General features: G+C 47.1%; 1 protein-coding gene across 2 annotated transcripts in view; it reads right to left on the bottom strand.

Moving 5' to 3' along the window:
* Dock1 (dedicator of cytokinesis 1) overlaps positions 1-27,117 on the bottom strand; it is a 516,862-nt gene that overhangs the window by 10,569 nt on the left and 479,176 nt on the right. For both annotated transcript variants that reach the window (XM_015995837.3, XM_006976933.4), the window contains exons 41-49: positions 25,282-25,423; positions 25,079-25,157; positions 23,167-23,251; positions 19,445-19,531; positions 17,562-17,738; positions 16,626-16,709; positions 11,591-11,728; positions 5,199-5,344; positions 39-237 (exon numbers count right to left, since the gene is read on the bottom strand). In XM_015995837.3, the coding sequence (XP_015851323.1) occupies positions 39-237; positions 5,199-5,344; positions 11,591-11,728; positions 16,626-16,709; positions 17,562-17,738; positions 19,445-19,531; positions 23,167-23,251; positions 25,079-25,157; positions 25,282-25,423 (1,137 nt within the window). The remainder of the gene's footprint in view (positions 1-38; positions 238-5,198; positions 5,345-11,590; positions 11,729-16,625; positions 16,710-17,561; positions 17,739-19,444; positions 19,532-23,166; positions 23,252-25,078; positions 25,158-25,281; positions 25,424-27,117) is intronic.

Below are 27,117 nucleotides of genomic sequence, written 5' to 3'. Positions count from 1 at the left end.
TACCCCTGCAGAGCTCCTCGGATCCCCAGTTCAATTACCGTTTCGGAAAGGATCACAGCCTCCGACGGCTGCGAGGAGCTGTCAGCGGGCTTGAATTCCTTATCGAATATCTCTTGGTGTTTGCTGTTCCTTTTCTCCTTCTTCTTGTCCTTCTTCTCCTTATCGGGATCGTCCCTGTCCAGCTTGTCCTGGGACCGGGAGTGCATCTTCTTTGGCAGCAGAGGCTCTAGAGCAAACCTAGAAGAAAGAGGCATCTGAATCAATGTCTTAAGAGGACAGCTACTGCTCTTTACCCGGCCGGCAGAGATATGGAGAGTCAGGCACCATGCACCAGGCTGTCTGGTAACCACAGACTTCCACAAGGGAAGGAAGATTGAGAGAGGGAAGGACCTGTAGATGCATTGTGGCCCATCAGGGATGACGGTACAAAAGCACCTGGCTGGAGCGTCAGTTGGTTAAACGCTTTCCTTATAAGCACAAAGACCTGAGCTTGATCCTCAGAACCCCCATGAAAAACCCAAATGTGGTGTTGTGAGCTTGTTTCTTGGTTTGCTCCCTGGTCAGCCTAGCTGAATTAGTGAGCTACAGGCCAATACCAGACCCTGTCTAAAAAAAACAATGTAGATAGATCCTGAGGAACAACACTTGATCAGGTCCTTCAGCCTCCATGTACACATAATGCACTTGCACATGAGCACACATACAAGATGCATGCATGAACACACACGCACACCCACCGAACACACACACACACACACACACACACACACACACACACACACACACACTCACATGATATCTATTGGAGATAATCTATTAGATTATCTATTGGAGATATCTATTGGAGATAATGACCATGGGTGCCAAATCCCTGTTACATACCTGTAGCCTCTCCCAATCTAACAGAGCTGTGTGATGGGATTCACTGATGAGATGTACATGCTATTTAAACTGTGATGGTGTTGAATCTGAGCATTGATTACCAATGGCCATTAACATCACCAAGAGAGAGAAAATCAGCTCCTCTGATGTGCCTCCGAAAGGAAGGACCTAGAACTGCCTATGAGGTCAGCTGGCCCCAAATCAAACCTGAATTACACCAGACCTCTAGAGTCAACTCCCAATATGTTGTTAGTAGGGAGGGCAGACACACATCAGACAGCACCCACACCATGGGGCAAAACATCAATACAATCCACTCAGTGCAGACACGGAAAGGTAAGCAACTGGGATTTTTCAACAAATCACAAGAAAAATGATAGTTTTTAAAAAGTGGATCGAGAGACTTAAGGAGATAATATCAGCCAAGGCATGGTGAGGGCTTCACTTAGTCTAGTTTCAGACAAACTATTAAAAAAAAGTGAGGTAGGGCCAGGGAGATGGTGCTGTATAAAGCTCTTCAGCATCTGTGAGGACCTCAGCTCAAATTCACAGCACCCCTGGGGAGATGGGTGTGGTGCTGCTCATCTGTAATCCTAGCAACAACGAGATGGGAGCAGACACAGGAGAATACCCAGAAGTGAAGGGCAGCTAGCCTGGTGCACACAGTGACGAATGACAAGAAAAGACCTTGTCCCAAACATGGTGGAAGGTAAGGACCAACAGGTGAGATGGTCCTCTGATTGCTACATGCATGCCATGGCTTGTGCATCTGTGCATACTTGTATTCGTGCATGTAAGCGCGTGCGCGCGCGCACATGCACACACACACACACACAAAGATACAAGTAATAAAATAAAAAATATGATGCATATAAAATGAGAAATTGATACCAATGTCATGGTGATTAGGAATTCAAGTCAATATTTTATGTGAAGTATGCTTTCTTTCTTTTCTTTTTTTGTTTTTAAGATTTACTTATTTATTATGTATACAGAAGAGGGTGCCAGATGTCATTACAGATGGTTGTGAGCCACCATGTGGGTGTTGGGAATTGAACTCAGGACCTCTGGAAGAGCAGTTGGTGCTCTTAACCTCTGAGCCATATCTCTAGCCCTAAAGATGGGTCTTTTTTTTTTTTTTTTTTGAGACAGGGTTTCTCTGTGTAGTTTTGGTGCCTATCCTGGATCTCACTCTGTAGACCAGGCTGGCCTTAAACTCACAGAGATCTGCCTGCCTCTGCTTCCTAAGTGCTGGGATTAAAGGCGTACGCCACCACGGCCCTGCCTGGTGTGTGCTTTCTAAAGGGGACTTATCATTTAGAAAGTCACATCAAAAGATCAATGGATTACATTGATACAAAGCTTAAGGCTTGCTACAGAATAAAGATGAAGTTGGGAGTGGGTGAGATACAGATGGAAACAAGATGAGAAGGGAGTTTATAACGTTAAGGTTGGCTGCTGGGGCAAGACACCCTAGATACTATCCAGTTCACACTCTACATGCCCCAAAAATTCCCCAAATAAAAATTAAATGAAAGCATTGAACATGACTGGTGGTATACATATCAACTCTTGACTTTGGCCATGAAAGGTTGTTGTGGCTTGGATGAGAAAAGTCCCCCATAGGCTCATATATTTAAACACTTGGTGGCCAGTAGGTGGTGCTGTTTGCAGAGTTTATGGAACCTTTAGGAGGTGGAGTCTTGGTGGAGGAAGGATGCCACTGGGGTCAGGCTTTGAAGGTCTATGGCCTTGACCCACTTTCTGTTCTCTCTCACTCCTTCCTAAGTGCACTGTGACCGGCCTCCTGCTGCCCCTGTCATGCTTCATGTTGTCACCTTCCTCTTCATGATGGCCACTATCTTTCTAGAACTGTGAGCCCAAACAACCCTACTTCCATGTTAATTTTTGTCAGGGTATTTTATCACAGCAACAGAAGTAACCAATACAAAGGCATTCTTATCTATCATTCATCTATCCATCCATCCATCTATCTGTCTATCTATCTATCTATCTATCTATCTATCTATCTATCTATCTATCTACTCTCTACCATCTATCTATCATCTACTATCTACCTATAATCTATCTTCTATATTTATATATCAACAAATTAACATTTATGAGGCATGAAATATTATGTCTAAGATATTAAGAAGCAACAATAAAAAATTTTATCACTTTATTCCAGGTTTTTCTGAACTTGAGACAATTTAAGCAGGCAAAAGGAGGATTTGTGGCCCCCTTTGGACCCTAGGAGGAGGGTCTGTCCTGGTGAGTATTCAAGGAACTCAAAAGAGACAGGTAGCTGTACATTTCTTTGCCTTAGGGGGCACCACTGCAGCCAGGATGAACTTTATTCTGCATGTAATCTATGCCATTTGAGATCAAGCCTCATTTTGTCCACATTAGTCAGACAGTAAAGCATGGCAAGCCAAGAGTGAACACAACTCTGGACTCTAATAGAGACACTTTCCAGTTAAAGGTTGAACAAACGCCTCCTGGGTGAGCTGACTGTAATACACCACTCCATCTAAAACCTCTCCATCAATTTCCACCTGACCCCTGTGTTCTCAGGAATATAAAAACCTCTTCCTAACTAGCCTGGGGATGCTCTTGAAGGGAAGCTGCATTACATTTCCTTAGCTGTCTTGCTCTAGGTGACAGGCACACATGATTTAAATACCTCTAAGTGGAGAATTTCCATATGGGTTTGGCCTAAATATCAGACATGGATAAAAATCACTGTTAAGAAAAGAACGTGGGTAGATTTTGCAGTTCTCCATCGGGCATGTCAAATGCCGGAAAGAAAGGATGCTTAGAACTGAGTTGTCCCTGACACTTTCCGGAAGGCTGTGACTACACACCACAGAGGCCAGGAGCCTTCAGGTTTGATAGTGACTGTATTGTCAACTGAAAGGGCTAGGACAAAGTGAGCAAAACTAAATGTTCAGAAGTTCTGATACAAAAACTATGTGTGATGTATTTTTTTTCTTTTTGCATAATAAGACATTTTTACATGGATTGGCACTCAAAAACAACAAGAAAATGCCAACATCAAGGCAGTCTTTGCAACGGTCTGAGCTAATGTCCAAACCACGCGGAGGGATCATGAGTGTTACTCAGCTTGTAGACTGTCAGGTCCATGCCCGCTTTTAGTTCCTATGAGGGGGTCTCCAAGATGGTCTTGCAGAACTAAGGCAGCCTACATCCTCCATTATGGGTGCTGGAGTGGCTAATAAACTCAGTGGCAGAAAGAAGGGTGGCTGCTGCTGGGGGCGGTCTGAGTGGGGGGGGTGGTACAAGGAGTGGTTTCACGATGTGAGGTTTAGTTTTGTAAGATCGAAGAGTTCTGGGGGGTGTTTGTACAATAGTGTGAATGTATGGATATACTCATATATTTAAAGGTGTTTTTCTTTAATTTTTATCATGTATTTATTTGGTGTGTGTGTGTGTGTGTGTGTGTGTGTGTGTACCACAGCATCCATGTGGTCAGAGGATAACTTTGCACACGTGGATCCCAGGGATCAGATTCAGGTCAGGCTTGGCAGCAAATGCTCTTACCTGCTAAGATACCTCGACCACCCTTAAAGGTGGTTTTCATGGTGCAACTGACTGAAATAAAAAAGTGTGTGTGTTGGCTGGGTGGGGGGTGGGGAGGGTGGGGGAGGAATAATATGATTTCTATTCTGCAGAGTAGCCAAATAAAATAGGGGACTTTTTAAAGTAGGGAAGGTTTTCTTAGAAGTATTTAACGGAGAAGAATTTCTCTTTAAAAAGTAGTAAATCTAGGGCTAGAAAAATGGCCCAGCAGTTAATAAAGAGCCTGTAGTGTTCTTGCAGAGGACTGTGCGAATGTGCGTGTACGCACACGCGCATGTGTGTTCCAGAGGATCTGATGCCCTCTTCTGGTCTCTGTGGGTACCAGGCATGCATGTGGTGGACATACACCTGTGTAGGCAGACACTCCTATACATAAAATAAAAATAAATCTTTCAAAAAAGGAACAAATAGAAATAAACAATCTTTCTTCCTTTCTTAAAAAAAAAAAAAGTGAGTTAGCCAGTCAGATAAGCCTTGCTGTGACCGTTGGCATGGATAGTGGAGGAGCTGGAGTTTTGAGGCTTGGCAGACACCTTCCTGGCAATGCTACCCAGAGTAAGATGTTTCACAGTAACAGAAGCCTCCATTGTCATATCGGTGTCTTGGAGAGTCTCAGTTTCTAAAACAGCATGTCCAGGTGCTAAGAAACCCCAGGGTACTGGTGGCACCCCATGGCATTCCTGCTTGAGCTTCCAGCTGCTAAGCCCACTCACCCATCGGAGCCTGGCCGGGAAGGGGTGCTGTCAGAGGAGAGGGAAGAGACGGAAGCCACAGACAGAGGCCGGGAGGATGACGGCATGGTGAAGGACCGCACCATGGACCGTGGACGGCTGCCTCTCCTGTCATCCAGACCTGAGGGCTGAGAGAGGAAGAAAATGTGTTAACACCCAGGCCACTGTGGCCAGATTCCTGTGCTGAGGCTACCTTGGCAGTGTCAGATCCAGACCCTGTGGGTCCACACTTCATAAACCGTTTTCTTTCTTGTTCTGAGCTGAGGGGAGAGTGAAAACAATTTCAACATCTTCTGAGACCTGACTCAACCGAAAAGAATGCCAGAAAGAGCCTTCTTGGCCTTTTTATTTTAAGTATACTTTTCTTCTCCAAGAAGCATCAACCTGTCCTACAATGGCATTACTCACCAGGAAGTTTAATGCGGAGTGCATCTAGAATGTGACTAAAGAATGTGTAAGACTTGTATGACCTTTGTTCAACTGCACGTTAACACCACACTCACAGAGCTATATTGGCTCAAAGGCCTCACTACAGAGGGTGCCTCCCCACACTTGAGGTAGATCTTCTCTGGTGAGTGATGGTGACAGAAGAGAAACCTGGGCTAGGCTGTGGGGTCTCCCCTTCCCTCAAGAGAACCAATGACACGTTCCAAGGAAACAGTCACAAGGTGGAATTTTCTAGTCTCTGACAATTTGCTGTACATTACCAAAAACCAATGCCAATGGGATACAGCATGTATCTGTATCTAATTAGATAGGAAACACCAGTGTACCTGAGCCTAGAGTCAGATGTTGGCACATCTGGACCACAGCTGTTTCCATAAACACTTTCCTCGGGCTAGCAGAAATCATATTTATGGCTTACACTTCCCTTGTATTGCCTCAGCCTCCCCACCCCACCTCGGGATGCTGGCATGTCACACAGCCAATCACCTACAGGACAGTTGATCTATATTGCAGTCCCAGCCCTTGGAGGAGCAAGGTATTGATTACATATTCTTCAGGGCCTCTGTTGAAATTATCCTGCTATGCTATGGTGGCACCAAGGTGACCATGGATCATGCAGAAGGGCATGTGGCTGTCTGTTAATAAAACTTTATTTATGAAACAGGAGGTGAGCTCTGGTCCAGTGCAGGCTACTGGCTCAATGAAATCAGCATCTGGGTTTGCCAGCAGAGTCGTGAACTTAGCACCATTGATGGTGCCAGAAGGCATCTCCATGGATGCCCACTATGATTAATCAGCCACCAGGAGGAAGCTGCAAGGGCTAGGCTGACATGTATTTTCTCTCCACACGTGGAAATGTTTCCTATATGGTATCTGGAGACTTGACGTCTACAGCACATCCTCTTCTAATCCTTTTTGAAGCACTTTTGCTGGTATGCAGAATGGGACCTTGATCTATAGGGTCTCCCCTCTGCCTTGGGCTAGACCCAGAGATGCAGCTGTTTGTCCTTGCTATTTGCATTGATTCCAGGGTGGAGTTCTACCTAGTCCATTCTGACCTGCTCATCACCACCCAAACCCTGTCCTGCCCACCCGGGAAGCTATCTATTCTCTGGAATCTCTGGGGCCAATGGGAGATGAGCTTTGGAGGGTTGGAGGTAGAGGACCAGGTAGGGGAGGTGATTACACCTCTGAACATCTATCTAGCTGGGGAGGGACTGCTTTCCTGACTCCCATGAAAGTGTTTCAAGCTTGAGTCCACTATTACCCACTTGGCATATAGGTTGAGGAAGAAAGGCAGGCAAGCAGACTTCAGGCTCTGCTGACTTCTGGAACTTGGGGCTTTGTTGTCTTGGGTTTCACCGCCACCTGGGCAGGTAGGTGAAGGATCAGCTAGGGAGACAATGCCAAGTGAACAGCTGGGAAGAAACTTGACCAGCTTGGTATGTGGGTGGGGATGGAGTGCCCTGCCACTGTGTGCCCCATTCCGGAGAGCATCCAGCATGTGGGTTACTATGCCTGTCATCTTCCCAAAAGACATGAGTGCTCATGTGCTCAGATCCACAGAAGGAGACCGCTGGGGGGCGGAGGGTACAAAGGTCAGGGAAGCAGCTCAAGCCTCCTTTTGTCACCCAGCAATGGCTGGCAAGGTAACCTTAAGTCCTGGTTTAGATGTGCACATGCCTTGGGATGCCTAAGAGGAGGATGTCAGGGGGAGGGTCTGGCCAAGGATGGACAGCTGCCCTTGCTGGATACTTGTACTTAAAGAGCACTCACTGAGGGAGCTGAGGGATCTTCTGGACCATTTGTCTCACCATTTCTTCTTCACTGAGTAGAGTCTCAGAATCAAGAGGACTTTGATTTGTTCCATCTGAAGCAACTTGGTCCTCACTCAGGACCAAGAGGTAGGCTCACAGTCACCATAACAGGAGTGCCTCGCTGTCTGCCCGTTCCAGTCACGGGGCTAAACAGGTTAGGATTAGGATGCTAGATCAGGCTAGATGGTTGTCTTTAGCAACGATTGTGTGATGGTGTGCAAAACATAGAACCACTGCAAGCTTCCTTCAAGACATGCAGAAAGCTCTCTCCCCACTGTGGCTCCAGTGTGAGGATTAATGATGGATGCCTATGAGGGCCATAAAGCTTGCCACAAGGCTGCATCTGTTGCCCTTGGTATCTGGACAGAAAACTCATTTGGCCTTCCCAGCCAGAGTGCCTCTCTGGCCCTGTTCCTGTACCTTTGAACTCTGCATCTTTGCCTCCTGGCTGAAGTAAACTTTCCAGCCATGGCTATGAGTGTTGACTGCCCACTGAGTCATAGACAGGTGACTGGATCAAGGGGACTTCACGAAGGAAGAGAAGCAGATGCATTATGGTCTACTTAAATGGTACCTGTGGGCGGGAGACTCGGGCATCATGTTGTTCCTGGAGGGAGCCAGGTTTGGGACCACAAGAAGCAGTCCTGGAGGAGGAGGCTGGTTTGATTCTCCCACTAGGTAAAGTGGCCCAGCACTGCCCTGGAGATGCTGTTAGAGCTGCTGTGAGAGATAGATGACTGGACTCTGAAGCTGATAGGTAGAGCACTAATGTACTGGGCTGTGGGTGGAAGGCACCTCACAGGGAACGTGTAGGGCCACCTGAGGCAACAGGCCTGGGAGTCCAACCGGCAGCTGATCAGAATGGTGGTTCCTGTTGAGTGAGGAGATGGGTGGAGGGAAGAGAGCAGAGCCCAGCGAGGTGTCCTGGCCCTCCCCAGACTCTAGGAAGAGGGCAAGAGGGACAGTACACAGAAAAAGCTTCCGTGTGTGTGTGTGTGTGTGTGTGTGGAGGCGAAAGCAGAAGCCGGTGAGGGCTGTGGGCAGCAAAGGGAGAGGCCAGCGCTTGTTCTTTCCATTCTGTGAGCGTCTGGGAGTGTGCTCTATGTTCATCCAGGGGGCAGTGTCTCCTTGGATCTCCAGAATGGACAGAACGGATGCAGAGGGGACAAGCAGGAGAGGCCCTTGCATTATGTAGTCAGAGAGTGTCTAGAGCGTCCCTTTCTGGGGCTTAGGCTGGCTCAGAAAACATTGACAAAATGGCTTATGTCCTTTCTGTGGGTTTTTTATTTTAAAACCCATCCTTTTGGAAAGAGGATGATATAATATTGCTTTTCAAAGTATTCAGAGATGCTTGTAGATTTCCAAAGTAGGTAAGACAAGACAGGCACCTCCCTCCAAGACCGCCTTTATGACCACATTCCTCATAGAATGACCCGCCCACAGCCTGTGCCATTGTCTACCCAGAAAGACTGGCTGCAGAGCCTCATGCTGAGCCCCAGGATGGAGTAGGATGCAGAAAAACTGCTTCCTGCATCAGAGTAGTATCATGGGTGCAAATGCTCCCTGAATTCTGTCTCCAGATCGCACTCTGAAAGCCTCACTGCCACTGGCTGGGATGTCTGGCTGCCCTCACCAAGAGAAGTATGACATCTGGAGATGGCGATACAGAAATTGCTTGTCTTGAGCCAAGGATGGGTGCCAAGGTACCTGGGAAACCTGCCTGAAAAGCCACCCATAACCTTCATAAATGCCCCCTCCCCCACACATGACTGCCACCTTCCTGCCTTAGCTTTCTATTTTGACCTGTGCCCAACAGCAAGCATGCTCAATGATATTTCATAGCAGAGGAGGGATGTAAAGAGTGGCAGGCAAAATCAGCAGGTCCCTTTAATTGTGGAAGATGCACTAGATTCCTGATAAAACAGGAATCTTTGCACGTAGTTAAAAAACAACGGTTTAATTCTTAGAAAACTTCAAAGCGGTATGAAACTTAGGAAGAGCTGCCTTCGGACACACCCACAAACTTGTTGTCACTCCACCCTGATCGTGACAAGCTGTGGGGCTCCAAGCTATCAAGGTTTCTGACTTGGGGTCCTCCAGTGCAGCAGGGCGAGGCACCCTGTATCCCGGGCTGTCAGGCTCAGGCTCTCCTAGGCTACTTTGCAGACCAGAGCCCAGGATGATTTTCTTCAGTCAGGCTTACGTCCTGCTGGGTCCATGACAAAGCACTGGCCTTGGGTTTGGAGATGCAGGCTCCACCATGAGCCATGCTCAGTGGGAGCTTGTCTATAAGAGCACATCTGCAGGGCTCTTTGCATTGCTGGAAATCAAAGCTGTCCATCTGTCATGCCTGACCCCAGCCCCAGTCCAGGAATTTTTCAAGAACTCATCACCAGGGCCATTCCGCTCCATGTTCTGAGCACAGCCTGCTGCCCCTGAGTGGTGCACCTGGCTCTTGGAGGCTGCCTGCTTTCCAACAGCAGCCTTTTGTGCTCTCCTGTCAAACATACGACTTTGTCTGCACTAGCTCCAGCCTGTCACTCAAATCCCTGCCTGCCTCCCAGCCTGGATCATTTCGACCATTTCTAACTCATCCAACAGCTAAGTCTTTAGCAACAATTTAGAACACCAGTAACCCATCTCTTCGTGTGTGTGTGTGTGTGTGTGTGTGTGTGTGTGTGTGTGTGTGTGTGTGTGTGTGTGTGCTGATGGATGAATATGCATGTGGAGGTTAAAAGACAACCTCAGGTAAATTTCTAGGGCTCTGTCCACCATGTATTATGAGACAGTATCTCTCACCTTGTCTGGAGCTCTACAAGTAGGCAAGGCTGGTTGGCTAGTGAGTTTCAGGGATCTGCATGTCTCTGCCCTCCAAGCATTGGGATTACATGTATGTGCCATCATACCTGGTTTTATTTTATTTCACATGATATTTGGGGGATTGAGCTTTGGTCCTCATTCTTGCAAGGAAAGCTTGGTACTAATAAGCTATCTCTCATAGCCTACTGGCCATGTTTTTTGTTTGTTTGTTTGTTTCTTGTTTTCGAGACAGGGTTTCTCTGTGTAGCCCTGGCTGTCCTGAAACTCATTCTGTAGACCAGGCTGGCCTTGAACTCACAGAGACCTGCCTGCTTCTGCCCCCCAAGTGCTGAAATTAAAGGTGTGTGCCACACTTCAACCTCAAGCGAGGCATTGACTCACTCCATCTCTGCTTTGGGATATCATGAGTGCTATTGCCTGAGGGTTATACAGCTCTCCAGGTATGGCATGTCTGGAGGCATGAGCTGTGTAACCCAACTGAGTCCCAAGGATCTCTGGGAAATTTCTCCATGACTTTGAGGGACTAGGAGTTAGACAGACTCCCTGGTAGGCAGACAGACAGGGAGAGGGGCCTTGACTAAGTAATAAGGATGGCAAACTTTCCAAGGCTGTTTTTTCCCTCACTCACTTGACCTGAGACAAAGGCCAGGAAGTTTAAAACAAAGACCTTGTAGCCTTCTCTCCCACCAGCTGGTCCTCTGCTGATGGACTGACTCTGTAAGTTCAAGGTCTGATGGGGACACAACAGTTGTGGGCCAAACAGCCATGCCGTTCTTCCTCAAACTTACCCACCCTAAATTTGGGGAGGAAGACTCTTCAGAGATTTAAAAAAAAAAAAAACACAAATGAAAGAAAAACAAACAAACAAACACCCAGCTCCAGCTCCGGAGCAGAAGAGCCTGGATTTTTCAGTTTCCTAACTCCTCACATGCTTTGTGGGGGGTCTTTTTTTTTTTTCTCTGTGAGCCAGCTGCATGCGTGTGTTTCCTCAACCCCAATAAATGCCTTTCTTCAGCTGCTTTCTGTGGTGTTCAGGATTTCTCCTCTGCTAACTCTAGATTTTTTTAATTCTGTAACTGGCCCTATCAAGACCCACGGGCTGCGTCAACCTCAACAGCACACTACTCAGAGAAGATGAACAAGGTATCTGGTCATTGACACATCTCATAAAATGGGCTGATAAGGAGGTGGAGGTCTCTAACTCCCCATGTCCTAGCAGGCATTACTGAGGCCTCACCTCAGCCCCTCTGCTCCGATGGGACACTGCTCTTCTGTGACCTGCCCACTTACCATGGTCCTGACACCGTATTGCTTTTCTACTTTTTCCTTCAGCTGCTTGAAGCAGGCTTCCATGCGCTCATGGAATGGCCTCAGCGCCTCAGTGACTTTGTCTCCGTGAATCCTGATCCCTTCAGCCAAGAACGGAATCTGAAAAACACAGGTTGGCATTTCTGATTTTGGAGTAGAGAGTCTAGACAGAGCAATACACAGAAGGAGGAAGTGACTGCAGGCTGGTTGCACCTGCTTTTGTTCCCAAATCAGAGCGACTGGTTAAACTCATCAGCAGGCAGGTCACCCCCTAGGGATAGAGATGGTTAAGTCTTGAGGGGATCATAGCCAGGGTGGAGTTTCCCACTCTGTAACTTTTTGGGGGTGGGAGGAGTCTTGTCACCTAATCCATCCCAGAACAGACTTAACACTAGTGTTTCTCACGGGAGTTTGGGGACAGATGTGCTTTGAACGTGTTCACATTTCAAAGGTCGTGCCAGAGCCCATTTATCAGCTGAGAAGATTGTATTTATAGGCAATTGAGAAGCCTACCCCAAACATAACAATCCAATTATGGGTGATCTATAGTCCTGACGGATATTCTTACTTAGAAAGGAAAACTAAATTTATTCTCCCTTAAAACCAAAAATAATCACTTCTCTGCCGACACTACTGTCACAAGATATCCATGCCAACACTTCACTTCCGTAGAAATGATGCTGACCTTTAAAATCGTCAGAGGAGACATTTTCATTCTCTCAGTGGCAGAGACCCCTGGAGCGGTTGTGGCTAGTGGGTGGGGCGTGGGAGCAGGCTCCATTCTGTCCCTGGACTCTGTTTCTCCCCTGGTCCCCAGACTTGAAGTTAGTCAGTCTTCAATGCAATCAAGCTAAGAGGCTTCCTCTTAATAATTCATAATTGAATAAAAATACTGATTAAAAACAGATTTTCCTAATAAGATAGAATACCAGTCCAAACCAGCATATTTATTAGTAAGAGGGATAATAAGTACACAATTGAATTTCATGTGAACAAACTCTAGGAACCATAGGAAGATGAATCAACCCATGAGCTGTGCCTGCTTCCATTTATAGCACACAGCTGCTGCCTCTCTTGTACTCCAGGAAAGGAGGGGCACACAAGTAACCCCCATATTCAAAGCACTCAGCCTGCTCAGGAGGCACAGACAGAAAAGTTTGTTTTGTTGATATTTGTGCCTAAACCCAAGGCACGAGACAGTTGTTATCCATTTCTGTCCAGTTATCAGGCCCTTGTGCAGGCGGACTTTCAGAACAAGGCTGTTCTCCTATTCCCTATGAAGTCCTTATGCAATGGCAGCTTCCCAAGAGCTTGCCACCACGCACCCAGGACCAGCCTTGGAAATAGTCACTGCTAGTTTTTCCACTCCCTGAGTTCTGCCTGGGGGGGGGGGGGCGGGGGATGACAACAGTACTCTGGGACATCTTTGGGTGACACGGCAAACGTGTTGTCTGTGGAAGAGGAGAGGTGAGCTCATGTGGGAAGGCAGTCTCTAGGTGAAACTGTAGTCACTGTAGATGCCAGGAACATTTCGGATTTCGAATGGCTGTCTCAAACATGCAAAATGCAAACTAATCACCCTGGGGTTTGTGGTGGTGGTGGTGGTGGTGGTGAAGGTTGGGGGTGATAAAAATAGTCTTTGTACCCAAGAGGCTACGGTGCTGGATGAGAGTGAGGGTTGAGACCCCTGTTTGCACTGGGAGGGCTGGAACCTGTGGTCTGGCAGGTGAGACTTGCAAGGTGAAAGAATACACCCCTCTCCGGCATCCCTGACACTGAGCAGATAAAGCCTTCTCATAGAATAGGATTTGGCCCCTGCTTCTACGTCTATTTGGAGCTGAGCTGCAGCTGTGATCCTAAGTGCAAGGAAATAAAAAGCTATTCTGTGCAGCTCAGTTCAACAGACGAGGTGCTTAATATACAGAGGGTAACCATAGACCTAGGGCCTCAAATGGTCTTTGGAGGCCTTTTTGTTCCATATGTTCAAAATATCTCCGGCAGGCAGATTCCTAACCCCATTCAGGATTGTCTCAATTGTCATAGGACCCAGAAACTGTGCCCCACAGTTTTTGAGTCACCATGGGTACATTTTGGAATCTGTTGTTTCTAAAGAGACCCAGACTCTGGAAGAGAGAGAGAGTGGGGGGGCTTTCCCAGCCACACCTGGTTCAAAGCCAACCTTCAGCCCTTTCTCCTGAGTGCTCTCCTCATGTTATGTGTGCCCTGTACAGGTTCAAGCCTTGCCAGCGTCAGGGGACATCTGACAGCTCGTTTATCGCTTGAGGGCACCAGTCTCTGCAGAGAGGGGGATGATGAGTGATGTTGCTCTCTCCTATTTGTACATTTCAAAGAAAATAAGTATGCTGCATAGCAGTTTAATAGGAGAAGGTGTGGGCTCCTCTTGGGACACTCTGCAGGTGGGTTTGAGGAAAGACAGAGATGAGTCTTTGAGGAAGCAGGCCCTGACTGAGTATCAACCACAAAGTCTGCAGGCTCCAGGCAGCCTGCATCATGCCCAGCCTTCCAGCTGGTGAGGGCCAGCTCCTCACTGCCCTCATCTTCAGAACCGTGAAGCGGAGCTAAGGAGCAGGCCGGGGTTGACCAGCCAGTCTTACTGGTACTGTAGGCCCTGGAGACATGCTTGTTTATGGCTGTACACCTGTGATATAACTCAGCCAGCAAGTCCTGGGACTCCTCCCAGGAGAAACCCAGCTCTGCCTGGATAGAATTTCTGGAAAAACTCAAACTGAATAAACTAATGAGCAAGATGAGAACAAGGGTAACTGTAAAGCTCTCATTTTTTAATGAACATACAACTCAATTACTGATACGAAGATATCAAAACACTTGCAAATGAGAGAAAATCACAGGTAATGTTCTGAATATGTATCTTTCCCTTTGCTCTTTGATTTAATGAAGTTGCTAGAAAACACTCTTTCTTTCAACTTTACCATGAGCTGCTTTAAAATTCATCTCTTAATATAGTTATTAGGGGCGATGACATGGTGTGGGCATAAAGTCTCTCTCTGGGGAACAAATTATTTTCCTCTGTATGACTTGAGACTCGTAAAATCCAATTTGCTGTAAAAGCTTACAGGGGGGAAAAATCAATAGAACTTCTACAGACCAAACTAGTTTCTGTGTTATAGCATTCTGGGGGTGTTTTGAGTTCTGTGCCCCCTTGGTTTCTAGGGCCTCAACTGGAATCATCCAAAATTTAAACTCTTTCCCACTTTTTCTTTATAAAATAAAATCCATAGGGAGACTATGGACATGACTTACATTCTGTACAAAGAAACCACTATTGACCAATTGTGTCCCCCCCCTTGGTGTTCAGAGGAATCTTATCATGTCACAAAACAATTCCAGGGCAACAGACTTCAAGAGATTTATGAAAAAACTCAAAATATCTCTTTTTCATGTAATTCTCTTAAAAATATATAAAGCTTCCCATGCACAAAAAATAGCCATGATATGAAAGAAGAAAACCCAAATAATAACAAGTCTTGGTGAAGATTCAGAAACTGGAGCCTTAGTTGTTTGGTGTATAGGATGACTCAGCCACTGTAGATAGGTTTGGTAATGGCTGGAAACCTCAGACCTTGAATTTTAGATAGAAAATCTAGCCTCCCGTACATGCACAGTACAGAACGCAGGGAGATGACGGGTGTGTGTGTGCACTCATGTTCGCTGGATTATTAGTCACACCAGCTGCAAGGTGGACACAACCCGAATGCTCACCAACAGATAAATGATGGCGTATCCACACCGAGGAATATTACCGAGCCCCCCAAAAAGATATTCTAACGTAAGTGACAGCATAGATGAACCTTGAAATCATTATGTGGAGTGAAATAAAACATACCAAAGAACCAACCGCACACAATTCTACTCATGAGAGTGTCTTAGAGACAGCAGGTTCACACAGACTGAAAGCAGAAGGACAGATGCCAGAAGTGGAGGGAAGAAGGGACCAGGAAGCACAATTACACCTGGTGTGTGTGTGTGTGTGTGTGTGTGTGTGTGTGTGTGTGTGTGTGTGTGTGTGTCTGTCACTGGAAGCTGTGAAAATCCAGTCATCTTATATATCTAGATGCCAAGTTTGAAGACTTCTACCTTGGCTGCAAACCATAACCCAGCCCCATACCCTAAGTCATCTCACTGGTCAATGTGCTGGTGACAGAGCTGTCACAAGGATGAGGCTCTTTTCGGAGTCAGTATAGAATGCCAGGAAGGTGTCCTAGGAGGGGCAGCTCTGTGCTGAGCCTGGGTGTTCTTAGGCCCACTCAAGATATGAGGGCCAGACTTAGCCATGTATGCAGCCTGGGCACCTGTCCAATCCTAGCACAAGTTGGCTAGCTCTCCACCTCCTACAGCTTGTGCACATTCCTAACTCCAGCACAGGCTGGCCCACTCCCTACCTTCTGAGGTCTGGCTAGTGGGGTTACACGTGATGAAGATATGGGGTAGGCATGTCTTTCCTGCCTGTGTGGGATCTGTAGCAAGTTGCTCCAATGGCAGAGCAAATGTAGATGGTGTAAGTGTAGAACACCCAGCCTAGGAGTTCCAGGAAGCAGATACAGAGAAATACAAGGGGTTCTCTGGAGCTCCCTACTCTTGAAGTAGACAGCCTAGAAGGGCTCAGCCTAGAAGCAAGAATAGAAGTAGCAGAACCACATCTGGGCAGACACAAACAAAGATACTCATCCTTCAGAACTGCCTCCTCACAGTGGAAGGAGTGGGCAGGCTACAGCCACCCTACCATCTCTCTCTCTCAAGGACCACAGTGGCTGAGGCATGAGCTTCTGCCGCTGAGTCTACCTTGATATCTGATAGTCTTCTATTAATTGCAGTCACACATAGGTTTCCTAGTAGATCTTGTTCATTAGTAACAGAATATTTTGAGTGTTTAAGTGACTTTCTCATTACTCATGTGTTAACCCAGAGGCCACCATGCTGGTAGGAATGTGTGTGAAGGGGCCCAGGTCACCCATCTTCCTTTTCTAGCCATACAAACCTGCCAGGCTATCAGGTCCTTGAGCCTCTCGATCTGCCCATGGGCCTCAGGATGCTCCTGCAGGTATCGGTCTGTGAAGAAAGCCTGTGGAGATAGGAAAAGCTGTTCACATGTGATCGCCTAGCACACCACTGCGCAACTGCACACAGGAGCCTTGTGAAGAGATCCATGTACAACCCAGTCCCACAGATCTCATATGGCACTCCCTGTAGACCCAGGGTTGGACTCTTCCCAGGACCCAAGGTCAAAAGCAATACAAGGAACACATAGGCATGAGGAGTCCAGAAAGGCCACAGCTGATCTAGGTTGCTTGGTCCTATTGAGCAGCAGTAGCTATGGCCCTCTTAGCCTGGAAGTTGACCCTGATAGCTGCTATTCTTCTCTATTGAGTCCAGCCAGACAAATAGTTGTCTGGAAGACACAGACATTGGGGGAGGGGGTACTAACTTTTGTTCCATGACCATTGTCAGCTCACTAGGAGACCTTTTTGATCTCAGGTTTCACTGTCTAGATCTGTGTCAACAAGTTTCTTTTGTGTAGGGCCAGTAGACAAATGATTTTGGTCTTGTGGAACACATAGGCCTCTGTTTAGTGGCTCAAATATGTCATTGCTGTATCAGGAAAACTGTCAGAGTCAAGGAGTAAAATAAATTTGCAAACATGGGCAGGACTATGGTGGGCAGACCTGATTTAGCCCATATCCCATGATCTTCGAGTTCTGCCCATTCCCACTGAGCTACTATGGAGAGAACTCAGCGGCCCCTCCACTGTACCCATGCCATCTGTCTAGGGTAAATATCTGGACTCCTGTTTGTCTCCAGAATAAAATCTTTAGGTCCTTAATGACCCTAAGAGTTCTGGGAAGTGAAGATGACTCTCCAGGATCCCAGGGATGGAGTATGGGAATGCTCAGCCCATCCCAGGTATATCACATGCCTTCTCATAATTGGCAAAGCCACCCATGACGGCAGGATCCACAATGCCATTCAGGAGCATGGACAGGGGGTTGATGGGAAGGCCTGGGTCATCCAGGTGCTGCTGGACCATACTGCTGATCTTGTCATTGGTCAGCTGCATCGTCTCAATGGCATTCTCCAGCGGGCTGATCTCTACCTGCAGGGAAGAGAGCATGGTGCACATCACTTCGAGCTATTGCAGTGTGCCCAATTGAGGCGGCCCCCCTGGCCTCCTGCACATTTTCCTTTTAATGCCTGGTTTCTGTGCAAATACAGGCATTTGGACTTAGGAAAGTCCAGTTGTCTTGTGCATGTTAGTGCAGATCTATCTGGAGGACTTTAACTTGGCTTCCCACCAGATCTCAGCCTGGCCACCCTAAATGGTCTCATTGGCTAATGTCCTGACTGCCTTCTGTCCACGTGGGTGGCTTTGGGATAGAGACTGAAGGTTTCCGGGTGGAAAGTGCTCATGTCCCCAGAAGGGGCAGGCAAAGGGTCCTGAGGGCTCTGAGTAGGGGTGGGGGTCTCCATCTTGGCTGTTGTGGGCTGGAGAGGTCTGGTGGAGCAGGGACATACATGTTCACGCAAGGGCCCAGAGCTCTCATTGGCATGAGCCAAAGAGAGGGGTGGGCACACAGAAGGGAAGAGCCAAATTGGCAAGCGTTAGTCAAGTCCTTCAGCCAAATCACCAGGTGTTTTAGGGACTCACTGTTAATTGAATGGCAGGAGCCATCTCCTGAGGTGGGAACCAGCCCAGTGAAGATACATGAACAAAAGCATATTGTAATTAGTTTTTTGTTTGTTTGTTTTTGTTTTTTGAGACAGAATATCATGTAGCCAAGGCTGGCTTCACATTCAGCGTAGAGCTGAAAATAATATTGGAACTTCTGATCCTCCTGTGTGCTAGGATTACAGGCGCGCACTGCCACACCTGGTGTATGTGGTGTGGGGGATAGAACCCAAGACTTTGTGCATACAGAGGATATATTCTACCATGTGGGCTACCGCATCCTTATGTTTTTATTGGATCATTTTATATGGGCAGTTGTCATAGGCCTGATATATTTCAGTCTTGGCAATAAACCTATGGCACAGCTCTGTTAGTGAAGCCATCCTGCAGCTCCCCGTAAATTTGAGTTTCATGTAAATAAAATTGTCCCATAGTGCTAGAGATGGCTCAGTGGTTAAGAGAGATAGCTGCTCTTCCAGAGGACCTGGGTTTGATTCTGAGCATACACAACTACCTGTAACTCCAATCCATCCCAAGGGATTCAATACCCTCTCTTTTGGCTTCAGCAGGCATTGTACACAGGACATATATACAGGTAAAATACCCATTCATAAATAAAACCAAACAACAAAAGTAACCCTGTCCCATAGCAAGGTAAAGTGTGGCTTATAAAATGGGAATCGTCGTGTCTGTAAAAAATATGTCCAAGAAGGAATATAGTCTCACACAAAATGAGTAAATTTTACCCATTATTTGTCATGCAAATGGCAACAAAACTACCAGGAAGAGATTTTTGTCGGATGTTTACATCAGTGGGAACGTACTTTATGGTCTCTTCCATTTAGTGAAGAGAAAGAACTATCAACGCAGCTACGGACGATATTACTAATGTGTGAGAAGGAATGGATTTCTTGTCAGCTAGCCCTGGGGTGGCCACACAGCTTTAGGAAGAAGACGCAGAAGGCGACGGGGAGATATTGATGCTCTGAGGTACACACAGGGTGGTGACAGGCACTGAAGGGTCTGGAGCATCTAACAGGCCACAACTATCACAAGGCTCTTGAGGGCAAGGAGGGCGTGCCAAACACAATGGGAGAGAAAGGCAGGTACTCCCTTCCGGGGTGTCTCCTTACCATGAAGACAGATTTGACTTCAAACCACCTTAAAATTCCTGGCAGCTTGTAGGCTGTAGTGTAGATGGTTCTCTCGATCCACATATTCTGTAAGAAGAGCCCACACAATACACATCAGGAGGGGGATGCCCGTAGGAGGGGGCTCTGTTCCCTTGGTATCTATATGACCCAAGCATGTGGGTCTTCTAGCAGGACAAGGTCTGCCTGTGTTCACATGGGACAGGTGTGTGCTGAGGGAGCCCCAGGAGCTGTGTTCTACTTGACCCTCATAACTCATCATCAAAGCACCATATTTCCTGCCTATTAAACATGTCTCTCTGCTGTTCGGCATGGAATTGTAGTGGGTTAGCAGAGGTGACATAAATACCTCAGAATGATAGGTGTTCCCTCTTAAATTAGTGTATTTGGGGGAAGTGTCCAAGTGAATTTTGTGTTAGCCTTACCTAGGGTTCAAGAGGCACTCCAAGACACAAATGCATCAAAAACAAAGCTTCCTAAAACTGACTTTTTAAAATGCTGTGGAATAATCCTTTTGTACACTGTAAAGGTTTGTGACTTGATTGGATTAATAAAAAGCTGCCTCTTTGGTAGCCAGGCAGGAAGTATAGGTGGGGCAACCAAACTAAGGATGCTGGAAAAAAGAAGGGTGGAGTCAGAGGAGATGCCAGAAGATGCAGAGGAAGCAGGACATGCTGAAAACGAGCCAACAAGCCATGAGCCACATGACAGAGGGTGGATAAGAAATACGGATTAACTGAAATATAAAAGTTAGCTAGTACCAAGCCTGAGCTATCAACGAAGCATTTATAATTAACATTAAACCTCTGAATGTTTATTTGAGAGTGGCTTATGGGATAGAACTTCTGCCTACACTCGTGTGTTTTAATAAAATCATTAAACAACATAATTATTATGTTTATATTCTATGGAAACATAGTGTGGAAATAGAAGGGAGACATGTACCACAAAGTACTATTGAGGATCTACACACTATGGCATCCTTTGTTCAAGACTTCTCTTCCACTGTTATGGCTTTTCACATGCATATTTTGTTTTATCTTTTGAGACAGGATCTCATGTAACCCTTGCTGGCCCAAACTTGGTAGGTGGTTGAGGATGAACTTGAACTTCTGATCCTTAGTGCTGGGATTACAGGTGTGCACCGCAATACCCACTCAGTTTATGCAATGCTGAGGATCAGACCTAGGTCTTTGTGTATTCTAGGTAAGCATTCTACTATCCAAGATACAGCCTCCACCCTTGGTATATTTTAAATAGAAGTCTTTTCCAACATGTATTCTTTATAAAGTGGTACCTCACACATTGCAAGAAATATTTTCAAACCAATGAGGCTAATTCTATGCCTCTTTAATGGTTGGTCTATAGCTCTAGCAGAGGGGCAAACTATAAGCCACCAGACAGCCACCTTCTCAGAACTAACAACTCATGGGGTGACAATTACAGAAAGCTGGCCTGGCCTTTAGAACCTCTCTTCTGAGATTCTAGAGCAAAGCAAGATGACTACAGGAGCTTCAGGAGCTTCAGGGCCACAGGCAGATCTTCTCCTCCCAGACCAAGTTCTTCTGCCTGTGTCCTTGAGGACTTGCCCGAGAAAGGGTAGACTTTCAGAGACTGTCCACTTTCCCCTCCGTGTCAATACCCTTGTGAATACCCTGGGTTTATCTTGGGCTTTGTGGTCAGTTCTTAACTCAGGCCCCCTATCTTGGCTGGCTCCTCCTCAATGGCCCTTACTCCTGAAGTTTCACCCTCGGTCAGGCTTAGAGATGCCGAGCATAGCTCTTGGCCTCAGAAGGCCATTTTCCTAGCATTTGTCCTTGGAGTTAGAAGCCTGTAGAAGAGGCCAGGATCAGGCTTCTCACTACTGCAAATCACTCCGCTCTTTTCTGGAAGCCTGAACCTTTGTCAGGCTGTGAAGGGCTAAATCCAGGGCTTCTTAATGCTTCATCTATGTGTGAGGACCCAAATGGGGCCATCGGGGGATTTTGGGGCCATCCAGAAGCAGGACAAGCTCTGAGGCTTAGCACAGCTCAAAATGTCAGGTGTCTCGGTTATTCTTAGCTCGGCTGCCAGCTCGCTGAGCACTCTCCAGCAATTGGCTTGGCCTCCATGTGTCTGCTCCTTACAGTGTAAGAATATACATACTGCAAGATGGGGGAGGGGTGGGGGAAAGTCGATAAATCCCTGGGTCCCAGACACTGCAGAAAGAACAGCATGGTTTGTGATTTGTGAAAGCAATAACTCAAGAAGCTGTTAATTCATTGTTAGTATGGATGTCCGGGTTGTCTGTGCCTAGGCTCTGACCCTAGTCGCACTGCAAGGACCAGCCACTAAAGGGTTGGGATGTTAGCGTTGGCCAAGGAAACCAACCTCCACCTTGAGACAAGGAGTCACCTCACTCCAAGCTCCTGTCAACACACGAAGACATTGGCATGGGGGCTAGAGGGGACATCACTAAAGTACCTCCTGGGAGCTGTGAAGGAAACTCAGGTTTTGTACCAAGGATTCCTGCAGAGGGAGGGTGAAAGTCCCCCTGCCCAAGGCAGCCCAGACAGAGGGCTCCAAAGTCAGCTTCGGATTAGGTGTGGGTGATATTCACCTTTGGTCTCCTGTGTCCCAAAGGCCTCTAGACTACAAAAGGAAGCTATTTTAGCAGAGTTGGTCCTTGCTGTCACTGAGGGGCTCAGGTCTCTTTGCACTAAAAGTCTGAAGTGGGAGGAGTTCCAGTAAGAAAGGCTTGTCTGATGCCTTTTGATATGGGTTCATTAAATAGATTCAATTGTACAGTTTCTTTGAATGTGAGTGTGTGTGTGTGTGTGTGTGTGTGTGTGTGTGTGTGTGTGTGTGTGTGCAGGTAGAGTGTAGAGGTCAACCTTGGCTGGGTTCCTCTGGTACTGGTCACCTTGTTTTGTGACATAGGGTCTCTTATTGAGACCCGGGGGCTTGCCTAGTAAGTTAGAGTGGCTGGCCAGTGAGCTGCAGGGACCTACCTTACCCTGTCACCTCGATGCTGGGATTCCAAGTATGCATCACCACACCTAGCCTTTTTGACATGGGTTTGGGGGGTGGAATCCAGGGCCTCATGTTTGTAATGACAAGCACATTACTGACTGAGCCATCTCCCAGCCCTACACGTAAAATTTCTAAAAGACTATATGGATGTGTGCTGCTATTTCCAGGGCCAATGTGATGTCTATAAAAAGGAAGAAATATCTGGCAGGGTCTAGAGCTGTGACTGGTTGTCATGACCAGGGAGATGATACTGTGTTTAGGCTAGAGATGGATGGCATGGCCCCACAGAGGATCACCCGCTCTAGAAGGTCAGTGGGAACCCCGCTGCAGTGGGATAAGCTCCAGGGAGCCTGGTGCTGGCCTTACCGGACTGTCATTGCCACCCAAGGCCAAATAAGCCTCTGCAGTTCTGAGCACTGAGACTCACTGGAAAGGAATACCCAGTGCCCTTAATGCCATTGGTCCATTACTAGGTGTCTCAGCGATCTCACTAATAAGCTGTGTGAAATGCTACCAGCTTTACTCAATCTGCAGTGTGATGCTTAGGCTGTCTGCATATAAGGTACAGAGACATTTAACACTGTCTGTGATGGCCTTGTGGGGATGTGCTGTCCAGGTCCTTCTGTGGCTGGGAGGATAGGTGAGGATTTTTGAGTTTTGTCACAGTGTGGTAGGTGTTGGTTTTTAATTACCGCAAATTCATTGTCTGGGTTCTTCTCCCCTTTCCGGATGGGCCGAGAATATTCAAATCGCTGGACCTCATTCACCCTATAAAAACTGTAGAGAGAGAAAAATCATTAGACTTTTAACCTGAAAGCAGCTGGATGGCTTTTAGACTTGGCAGGGGTGGGGTGGTTGGCTTCAGAACACAGTACTACATTTCAGGAAGTATCCCCAACCTTGATCTAAAGCCACAGCCTTGGCTCACTGGCCAGCGGGTCCCTGAAGAGAGATGGCAGTAGCAGAGAGAGACATACGAGGGTCTCTGCCAGTGTCCAGGGGAGAAGAGATGCTGAGTAAGAGATGCATGCAGGTGGACCTGGCAAAGGCTTGGGAAGGTGATGTGAAGGAGAGAAAAAGGGTCCATGGATTCAATAGGTGTGTTCACTATTGCAAAAAAATCAATAATGTGTCATTTTAGTGATATGTGTGTATATATATTTTTTGAGATAGTTTCATTATGTAGTCCTGGTTGGCCTGTACTTTGCTACTTGAAGTCACAGAGATCCACCTGCCTCTGCCCCAGCTACCTGAATAATTTCATAGTTAACTTTAGATAAATTGACAATATGTTATCTTTTAAAAAGAACAGTATCGTGCCCTCTAGTTTCAGACTTTTGAGACAGAGATTTAGCAGATGTCCAGAGTGGTGTGCAGGGCCATAAACAGCCTGTTGTCTGTCTTCCTTAGGGAAGGGGTGGGCGGGCTCGTGCTTGTGAAGAGTGTGTGTGTGTGTGTGTGTGTGTGATTTAATCCTCCCCAAGAAGGAATGTACATGGTGCCACCTGAGAGGCTCCGTCACTCTCTGTTTGCCTAACGCTGCATTTCTGTGAACACACTCGGTATGGACAGGCGGCCCTGATTTGTTTCCATGACCGCCAAGGCAACAGTGAAGAAAGGCTCAAGGGCCCACGGAGCTGCGGCAGGATGCTGCACAAACAGACCAGAGGAGGAGCAGGCATCAAAGAGGCTGCAGATCCCACCAGGACAGAGATCAAATAGAGAACTCACCACATCAAAGAGCCACAGAGAGGCTGACTCTCCAGAGCTGCGCCCCCAGTCAGTCAGGTGCAGCCCAGCACAGGTGTGTGATCTCATCCCAAGGGGGGAAAAGTGCAGTTTAAATGCCACGGCATGATGCTGTCTTGTGTGTTCATACGTGCGGGTGCACACGTGTGGGGAGGTGAACGTGGGCATGCGGAGGTCAGAGGACAGCCTTGGGAATGGTCCTTCAGGAACCTTCCACGTTTTGGTTGAGACCAGGTCTCTCAATAGCGCTGTTGGCCAAGTAGGGAGTTTACAGGGATTCCCCTGTTTTTGCTTCCCAAGTCGCCATTGCTGGGTTAAAGCATGAAGCATCCTGCCCGGTGTTTTTTTGTTTTTGTTTTTAAATGTGGGTTCTCGGTATTGAACTGAGTCTTCGGGCTTGTAAGGCCAGTGCTTTACCAGTGGAACGATTCCTCTACCCTAGGGCAAAAGGTTTCTATTTCATATGGAGCAAATACTGTGATCTCTGTTCATAAAAGGCAGAGTCCACATCCACACAGGGCAGGGGCAGGGAGGGGTCTGAGCACTGTTGGTGATTCTATCCTAAATGTGTGGTCTCTAAGGAGACCCAAGGGCTACTACCTTTTTCCTCCTGGCTTTCATCCTTTCCAGACCCTGAGGGAGGAATCTTCTATGTACCCCTCTAATTACTTTCTTTCTCTTTTTGTGGGTGCCAGAAATCATTACCTTCCCTTGTTCTTGGGAGAAGGTAGAAAAAAAAATCCAGGATGTTCTTCAAAGGTTAAAGTTCACACATTAAAAAGGCAGAATTCTTAGCAAGAGAACCATTGTTGGCATCTTGCCACCTCCTATTGGTAAGAAAGCTGGCATGGTTACCTTACAATCTGTTCAGACACTGGCCGGTGAAATTTTGGGGGCAAATCTAGCTTGGGCTTTACTGTGAAGCACTGGATGTCTGAGGGTGGCGAGTTAAGGACCAAATGACAGCATACATACCAACCAAGAGAAGCCCTGCCACCTGAGGGCACCTGTCCATCACCTGTTCCCAGGAGTGGCCCTCCCGCTGTCTTAAAGGATACACTGGCCAGGAGAAGTCTTAATGTCATCGCCTGGTGGAGACGTCGTCTTCATTTTCTCAGCATTTGGAAACTGAGTTAATAGCCGAGCTTCAAAGTCTTCCCGTCGCTCATATTCCTTTCCTCGGTAAATGAATACTTTCCCCTGGAAACAACGACCTCTGTTAACTAACGCCACAGGTTCACACACAAGAGCGCTGGTCTTCAAAAGCGTGTTTGACAGCTTTGTTTCCTTTTTTCTTTTCCTTTTTCCTTTTTAAGTCACTGCATTTAAGAATAACTTGCAACTGCGGTCTCTAATCAAGAACACCCAAATACATACGGCTGAGCGCTCCCCACGAGCTTCATTCTTAGCGATAACAACAAGTTAAAAAAAAAATTATGGGGGCTGGAGAGATGGCTCAGAGGTTAAGAGCACTGACTGTTCTTCCAGAGGTCCTGAGTTCAATTCCCAGCAACCACATGGTGGCTTACTACCATTTATAACGAGATCTGGTGCCCTCTTCTGGCCTGCAGTCATACATGCTGTATTCACAATAAATAAATAAATCTTAAAAAAAAAAAAAAAAAAAAAAAAAAAAAAAACTATGGAGGAGGCCAACAAGAGGGCTTAGCAGGTGAAGGCACTTGTAGCCAAGGCTGACAGCCTGAGGTCAATCCCTGGAAGCCACATGGTGCAAGGAGAAATGATGCCCACAAGTGATAGTTAAAGCTGAATCCCCCCACGGAACTGTGACCACCACAGGGTCTCTCAACCTCTACTTTCTTCTCTCCTCTTCCTCCTCCTTTTCTTTTCTTTTTTGGAGACAGGGTCTCTCTATTACATATCTCTGGCTGTCCTGGAACTCACTATGTAGGCCAGGCTGACCCCAGACTCGTAGACAGCCACCTGCCTCTGCCTCCCAGATGCTGGGATTAAAGGCACGCGCCACCACCCCTGTCAGCCTCTACCTTCATTTTCAAGGAAGCAGTAAGGATTCTTACTTGGGGAGCCTTTCACACCCCACCCCAATCACACCGTGGATAACCAGCCATAAAGCAACCCAGGCCCTCCCCAGCTTCTGTGTCCTGTCCCACCGTCTCTCTCAGTAACATCCCCAGAAGTTACTATCCTGTCAAGAGAGCTGTTTGTCCTGCTTTTATTTGTTTAATTCATTGCTCTTTGTCAAAAAAAAAAAAAAGAAAAAAGAAAAAAGCATCAACTCTGGTCATATATCTGGGACACACTCTCTTGCGACAATCCCTGTGTATATGTAAAATGAATTAATTTTTAAGCTTCTCTCATGTGAATTGGGTCCTGTGTTAACTGGGTTCCCAGGCACAGCAAAGAGCCTGCATGAGAATCTAGCGGCCAGCAGTTGGCTGCCTCTCCCCTGTAGGACTCGAGAAGTCATCTTTCTCCTGCCCAAAAGAAGGCGGCGCTGCAGGGGACTAAGGAGAGGTCCTCAGAGCAGGACCCGACTCCTGGGTGTCACATGGAGATCAGCAGAGATGGAGGTAAAAAGAAGCAGGCCAACCAGGAAGACCCTGAGCTCTGGCCCCCCTGAAGCCTGGAGGCTGGGGACGAGTGGAAAGTAGGACTTCCTTCGGGCAGGAGGAGCTCTCTATGATCCTTACTCAGCAATGACAAAGTCTACACAGCCCTTAGGGCTGACTTTTGTCATTTCTAAGTAACATTCTTCAATCTAGATTTCACCGGAAGCTGTTATCAAGGGCCAGGTGACTCTGGTGTGGGCTTCGGTGGATGGGCGCTCTCCTTACACGGGCTACACTGTGGAGGCCTTCTCTAGGTGGGCTTGAGGCAGTCGCTCCTTGTGCATCTGGAAGGAAGGGTCCTGA

This window comes from Peromyscus maniculatus, chromosome 1 (assembly GCF_049852395.1).
Source record: "Peromyscus maniculatus bairdii isolate BWxNUB_F1_BW_parent chromosome 1, HU_Pman_BW_mat_3.1, whole genome shotgun sequence".
Lineage (NCBI taxonomy): Eukaryota > Metazoa > Chordata > Mammalia > Rodentia > Cricetidae > Peromyscus > Peromyscus maniculatus.
The sequence above is the reverse complement of the archived record's forward strand: the minus strand, read 5'-3'. Positions and strand labels throughout refer to the sequence as shown.